Raw genomic sequence first — 7,261 nt, 5'->3', positions numbered from 1 at the left:
ATCTCCCAGGCAGGTGACACGCAGAGCTTGATCGTGGCGTGGAGTCGAGCAAGTCGTGCTGTGAAAATCCGTCCGATGCTGAGCGGGTCTCTGTGAGCTGTGTGTGTGTCTGGGTCTGAGTCTCTGTCCCGCGATGGCTACTTTTATACAATTTTCAAGCATGGGACATGCGTCAGGCTGAGACGCACATCAAAGAGATCAAGGGCTTGAAAGACATCAAAGCCGCGGTGCACACCGGTGACGTCACAGGGCTCCCCTCCTGGATCTGAAGTCGGGGAAGGCGACGCAGGAAAAAAGGAGCCGGATGCGCTCAGAAGAGCCGGTAGGAGCTGAGCCGTTCTGGGAAGTGCACACGTCTGCCGCTCCGATTCGTTCAGCCGTTCGGCCCTATATATATCCCTACTGTCCAGAAATGGCGGTGCCGGACTCTGCTATGATAGATCCCTGCTCTCAGGTTGGAGGGAGCAGAGGACTACCCACTGCAGCTGCTCCACTGATAGTTCCTGTCGTTCTGACTAACGACTGGCCTGATTGCCCCATTTCGACCGGTATCACCTCATCAGTATTACTAATCCTATGTTGCCTAAGCAGGCTATTGTACGAACGATCCAAATTGAACCTCACCCCACCAAACCGGTTTAATGGATTTAGTTGTTTTATGAAAATCGCTTATTTTACTCCCCTTTCAAACCACCCCTTTCATCCCCCTCAGACCTATTATTTGTAGCATTGACTCCTCTACTTACAATGTAGCCAATTATCTAAAAACTATCTTAGCTCCCATGGTTGGGAAGACAGAATATCACGTAGAGAACACCACAAGGTTTGTAGAGATTATCAAATACAGTAAAGTCTCGTTATATCGATATTCAAGGGAGTCCGAAAAAATATCGATATAACCGGGACTATCGATATATCCGACCCTGTTTGCATGTAATTTTCTCCGTGCGTGCATAGAAATAGTATCGATATAACCGGGACTATCGATATATCCGATATCGATATAACGAGACTTTACTGTACCTCATATTGGAACCTGAGGAAACATTGGCATCTTACGATGTGACTTCTCTCTTTACATCTGTCCCAACCCCAGCAGCAGTCTCAGTGGTGAGGACGAGTCAGACCAGACCCACGCCATGTCTGAACAGTAGGGATATATATATATATATAGGGCCTAAACTACCAGTAAGACTTTAGTTTGCTGACAAAGTTTCTTGGATAAGAAGCGAAACATCCGACACCTTCAAAAAAAGTACAGATGACGGCTGAAGAAACCTTTTCATCGATAAACCTTAATTAAAATGTTTCAAACAAACACTGATTACAGTAATTGATTCGTGGGTCAATTGGCCAGAATAAGATCAGCTCTTTGTATGTTATGTTTTCATCAATTATCTTAAAACACGTATTGTGTACTGTGTTTTAGAAACAGCACTCTTTGCATTTCCATTTTTTGATTGCGAATGAGGAATTTCAAAAGGAACCCTACGTCCCGGAACTAATGTCACTAGATGAGTTGTCCGTGCGGACTTATTTGAATTTGTGCCGGAGTCCCTCTGTAAAACATGTATCCTGCAACTACTTCCGCAAGAGGACGGTATTAGTGTTTCGGTAACTCAATATGGAGTTATTTGGAAGCAACTTTGATGACTCTGTATTTTCAGAGGCGAAAGACCGTAACTCCATGTGTGTGCTTACTTATAATGCGAAATGTTGCGAGCCGGAGGTAAGCGGTTTGATTTTGATTTGAATATGTGTGTACTCCTTCGGCAGTTCTCCCAGCTTGGAAGAACCCAAGAATTGCTGCGGTTGAAATTCAAATATATATCCTGACTTGACGGTCATTACACTTTATATCGAAGAATTACTGTCAATAAAGGTCACCGCGCAGCCTTACCTCGTTGCTGCGTTTGTTTATCGCGTTGTTTATAGTACGGGAGAAGGATGCATTACAGTAAACGATTTTCCTGCCCTGTGGTCGTGCAGTGGTTTTGTGAAAGTGCTGCTCTGGACACAGAAGATTCTATGGAGAAGCAAAAGGTTTATAAGTTTCGAGGTGACCTTGCTATGAGGCGTGGCGATTACCAGGTATTTATTCAGTCAATCTAGTAACAATCTGCACTTTTCTGAAGTAGCACTAAGAATAAATACAATCGGTCTTGCAGCAGTCGTGTCAGATCACTCGATCCGAGTTTCTAGTCATCTGTAAAAAAATGTTCCTCCTCTTTTCATAATGTGTTAGGCAGCTCTGGATTCTTACAGCAGTTGCCTACAGTGGATCGCTGACAACAACCTGTCAATCAAAAGAGATATCTTCGATGGAATGGCTCGATGTTACACTCGACTGGGCCAGAGAGAAAAAGCAATTGACCTTCTGGATCTCCTCGTACGTTTTTTGGAACACACACTGCTCATGTTTTCTTTGCAGCTCTTTGCAAACCATTAGTATTGTCCGGAACAATGTTCACCCCCATCTTTACAGGTCCGTTGTTGGAGAACCTATTTTCTATTCATTGTACTAAAACCAACTCATTTGTCGTTCTTATGCTCAGGCTAAAACGGCGTCAGGTATAAAAGTGTGCCTTTTTTTCTTGACATGTTGGTGTGCATCCATTTCTGGATCTGCATTTCCTCGCCAGGGTCATAACTGGAGAAGCCATTTGCAGCAGTCTTTGTGCTTTCGGCAGGAAACATATCAGAGCTATATTCAGGGCTGCAGACAGTCCCTTTGTCATGGTGGTTTTTCTCTTGAAATTTTAGGCCGAGCAAGAAAATGTTTAGTAATGTCGCTAAATTAGATGATTTGTTCATTTATTTTTCTAAAATTATGAGGTTATCGTTGACCAATTTCTGCGGTGGTGGAAATGTGAATATTGGAGACAATTCTCCTAAATGTATGCATAATAAATCAAGGATGGCACCAAACGCCTGAACAAAAACTCACATTAATAATAAATAATAATAATAATAATAATAATAATAATAATAATATATTTCATTTATAAGTGCCTTTCAAAACTCTCAAGGTCACTTTACAGTCACAGGCTTAGTTTTTCTGTGGGTGAGCAGCAGCAGCCACACACGCCAGCCTTCACTCAACCCGAAAGTAACTCAAATAAATAGAAAAATAGCTCGCTAGCTAGATAGCTAGCTAGCCAGCATTACGGGAATATTGCACATTTATTTATGTAATGATATACAATATATATATATATATATATATAATAAAGTATTTGAAAATGGTGATATCATTATTAAGTTCATCGAGTTGCTTGTTTTGTAGCCACAAGGGGACACAAGCCAGTGTCTTCTTGTGCCGGTCCCAAGCCCGGATAAATACAGAAGGTTGTGTCGGGAAGGGCATCCGACGTAAAAGTTGGCCAAAACAAACATGCGAATCAAACCTCTGAAGATGGAGGACACTGATTGGCTGTTGCGACCCCTGAAGGGAAAAGCTCAAAGGAAAAGAATATTGAGGTACTGTTCTGCATATCTTTCAAAATCCAGAACAAAAGATAAGGGCTTCTTATATTGTAAAATAGGGCACGGTAACACCCAGTGTAAGGGCATTAGTCATACCTGCCATCTAAATCATCTGGCGCGTTCACTGTATGCTGTCCTTTTGCATTTGACGTGTCCTTTTGTCCAGAGCAAAGAAGCCTCGAACACTTGTCACCTGACCAGCCTGCTGCTGCTCAAGGTAAACTTGTCCATTCTGTCCATACAGCAGCTCCCGTATTTTGTTTTTCTACCTTTTCTTCCTTTCATCACTTTGCTGCTGTGAAATGTAAATGTCTCCACTGTGAGCCTAATAAAGGCCAATCTAATCTGATCGAAAGCGCATCCATGGCTGCATTGAAGGTCAAGCCGTTCACTGTGCCCCACAGGTCACCGTCTACCAACATTTTGGAGATATGGGACCTCAGATGTCATCTTTGCAGGAGCTGTGTAGCCTCCTGCCTTTTAACCCCTGGAATTGGTACAGCCTCGGGAAGATGTGTCTGCAGCTATTGGAGAACTCCGCAAACTTGAGTAAAGTTCTCTATTAAATGTTTCTTTTTTTTTGTCCTTGGTTGCTTTACAACAAAGTTCTGAAATGGTGAACTCACACAAATTGATTTATATCAACGCAAAAGTTTATTTTTCCCAAAAATGACCTCAAGCTAAAATGAAAACCGAATGGCGTAAAATAAAAAGGTGTGTTTAAAAGTAAAGAAACTGAAACTATATTTCAGGGTGGGACAACTCATTATTTCCCTCTTTGTCAATTTCATACATAAGCTTTTGCAGTTTCTTTGAAATGTGTTCCTATTTTTATTTTTGTAGTTTGGATTCACAGTAGAGATGTCCAGAAAGAAGGTCCAACATTAAATACTTACACAGTTTAATGTCATCCCCCCACACACTTAACAATTATTCAATTAATTTAAAAAAAAAAACGTATATTAAAAGAGTGACACATTTGAACTGAACTGAATTTAAAAAAAAAACAAATACAGTGATACTATAATTTGACTCTAATTAAATTCTCTATATTTTTTTTAATTACTTGAGATTATTCGTTGGATCTCCACAGCCTTTTCATATCTCGGCTGTACTTTGAATGTCCATTTTATAACCTGGAGAAATCATTGGCTGGTTCCGTCACAAGTCAAATTTTATCTTAACGCAGAACTTCAAAGTCATGGCTTTACAAATTACGGTCTTTTGTTTCCTGACCTTGCAGAGGAGAAAAGCAAAGAAGCTGAAGAGCAAAATGATGAACTCTCTGTGGAGAGGCTCTGGCTCAAGGCCTGCGTGTGCTTCATCAGGACGAGGTAAAGTCACACCCAAAAAGCTTGCCCGCTCGTCACCTGCAGCAGTTTTCGTCATCCCTCTGCTTTCAGACTCCTGCTACGAATCCTGCAGCAACAACAGTCATCGTTTGTGCTGCGACACAACCGAGATGCCGTCCAATCATCTGAGGAAGCATTAGTGCGTCTTAATCCCAAACAAACAACTCTTCTCACCCTCACCGAGGTTAGTCACGATGTCTTGGAAGTTGGTAAATAAGGCACTCATCCTTAAAGCAGGGACATAATCACTGAATGAAATGTTCAACTTGTGCACCGTGTTACAGTCATCCTGCTTTGATGGCCACCATATTTTATGATAGCAGAGTAGATATGTACAGATCAGAACACATCTTTTTTGTTGCCAGCTAATTTCAGAAGACCTGAACCCAGAGAAGATGAGGGGCGAGAACCAGGATGGCCAAAGTCTGTCCAGTGTTTGTTTGCAGAACTTTGAGGAGCGGTGGTGGAATAAGGTCCTACTGAGTGGAGTTCAGGAAAATGATGCATGTCACAGGCTTGGTGACACCAAGTTGTGATGATAGTGGATAAAAAATACACACACACACACCTTCTTCTTTTCCTTTTGGGTTTTCCCCTCAGGAAAGAATCTAACCCGTTTTTGTGCATGCTCTTCTCTCACAGCAGCTACCTTCATGTCCTCTTTGACCACATCCATAAACCTCCTCTTCGGTCTTCCTCTCGGTCTCCTGCCTTGCAGTTCAAGGCTCAGCATCCTTCTCCCGATATAGTCAGTCTCTCTCCTCTGGACATGTCCAAACCATCTCAGTCTGGCCTCTCTGACTTTCTCTCCAAAGCCTCTAATATGAGTTGCCCCTTTGATATACTCATTCCTGATCCTATCCCACCTGGTCACTCCCAAAGAAATCCTCAACATCTTCAGCTCTGCGACCTCCAGCTCTGCTTCCTGTCTTTTCTTCAGCGGCACTGTCTCCAGTCCAAACATCATGGCTGGTTTTATACACTTTTCCTTTCATCCTAGCTGAAACCCTTCTATCACACATCACACCTGACATTTTTCTCCAGCCTGCCTGGACACGCTTCTTCACCTCTTTTCCACACTCTCCATTGCTCTGGACAGTTGACCCCAAGTACTTAAAATCCTCCACCTTCTTTATCACTTCTCCCTGTAGCATCACTCTTGCACTTGGATCCCTCTCATTCACACACATATATTCCATCTTGCTGCGACTGATCTTCATTCCTCTCCTTTCCAGGGCGTATCTCCACATCTCTTGTTTCTCCACCACCTGTTCCCTGTTCTCGCTACAGATCACAATGTCATCTGCAAACATCATGGTCCTAGGAGATTCTCGTCTAACATCGTCTGTCAGCCTGTCCATCACCAGAGCAAACAAGAAGGGGCTCAGAGCTGACCCCTGGTGGAGTCCCACCTCCACCTTGAATTCCTCAGTCACACCGACAGCACACCTCACAACTGTCTTACAGTTATGATACATATCTTGGGCCGCTTTGACATACTTTTCCGTCACTCCAGACTTCCTCATGCAATGCCACAGCTCTTCTCTGGGCACCCTGTCATACGCTTTCTCCAGATCTACAAAGACACAATGGAGTTCCTTCTGACCTTCTCTGTACTTCTCTATCAGCTTTGTTAAAGCAAACACTGCATCTGTCGTACTCTTTTTTTGGCATGAAGCCATACTGCTGCTCACAAATGTTCACTTCTGCTCTTAGTCTAGCTTTGACTACTCTTTCCCAGAGTTTCATTGTATGGCTCATCAACTTTATTCCTCTGTAGTTAGTACAACTCTGCACATCTCCTTTGTTCTTAAAAATGGGCACGAGTACACTTTGTCTCCATTCTTCAGGCATCTGTTCACCATCGAAGATCTTGTTGAAGAACCCAGTCAGGAACACCACCGCCGTAAAAAAAAAAAAAAAGACACACACAAGAGTGACTGCGCAAAAGCCCGAAAAATCATGTACACACCTTCCAATCCCGGGCTGGGCAACATCAGGAGCAGAGCGTGCCAGGCCAGCATTGCGCCACAGCTGCCGCCGCTTTTCAAATCCTCCCACAGCAATCAAGAAGTCGTCCACGTCTGCCACAGCCCTCCCAGTTCCTCCAGCTCTTGCACCGCTCCGGCGTTAACAGCCCAGAGCGCATATATATACAGTAAAGTCTCGTTATATCGATATTCAAGGGAGTCCGAAAAAATAGCGATATAACCGACCCTGTTTGCATGTAATTTTCTCAGTGCGTGCATAGAAATAGTATCGATATAACCGGGACTATCGATATATCTGATATCGATATAACGAGACTTTACTGTATATATATATATATTTTTTTTTTCACTGCCGCTTTTCCGTTCCTGACTTCCTTTGGTTTGGCTATGAAAAAGTTCAAACTTCTGTCTGTCAAGTTATATATATGAAGG

At 42.9% G+C, this 7,261-nt stretch overlaps 1 protein-coding gene across 1 annotated transcript; it reads left to right on the top strand.

Moving 5' to 3' along the window:
• The first annotated feature begins 1,553 nt into the window (after positions 1–1,553).
• Positions 1,554–7,233, top strand: lg06h8orf76 (linkage group 06 C8orf76 homolog). Its single transcript, XM_088999706.1, has 8 exons — positions 1,554–1,729; positions 1,990–2,091; positions 2,246–2,389; positions 3,653–3,703; positions 3,891–4,035; positions 4,730–4,820; positions 4,890–5,022; positions 5,204–7,233. Exons 1-8 carry the CDS (start codon positions 1,625–1,627, stop codon positions 5,372–5,374), a joined length of 942 nt encoding a protein of 313 aa, XP_088855832.1. The 5' UTR covers positions 1,554–1,624; the 3' UTR covers positions 5,375–7,233.
• The last annotated feature ends 28 nt before the right edge of the window (positions 7,234–7,261 follow it).

The sequence above is a fragment of the Hippocampus bargibanti genome, linkage group LG06, assembly GCF_051943395.1.
Source record: "Hippocampus bargibanti isolate YZ-2025 linkage group LG06, ASM5194339v1, whole genome shotgun sequence".
Lineage (NCBI taxonomy): Eukaryota > Metazoa > Chordata > Actinopteri > Syngnathiformes > Syngnathidae > Hippocampus > Hippocampus bargibanti.
Note: the sequence above shows the minus strand (reverse complement) of the source record. Positions and strands in the feature narration are given on the sequence as shown.

Excerpts from the sequence above, each read along its gene's own strand:
- lg06h8orf76 (XM_088999706.1), top strand. The coding sequence starts at position 1,625 with ATGGAGTTATTTGGAAGCAACTTTGATGACTCTGTATTTTCAGAGGCG. Across the intron at positions 4,036-4,729 it reads GGAGAACTCCGCAAACTTGA|AGGAGAAAAGCAAAGAAGCT; the intron begins GTAAAGTTCTCT and ends CTGACCTTGCAG. Across the intron at positions 5,023-5,203 it reads CTCTTCTCACCCTCACCGAG|CTAATTTCAGAAGACCTGAA; the intron begins GTTAGTCACGAT and ends TTTTGTTGCCAG.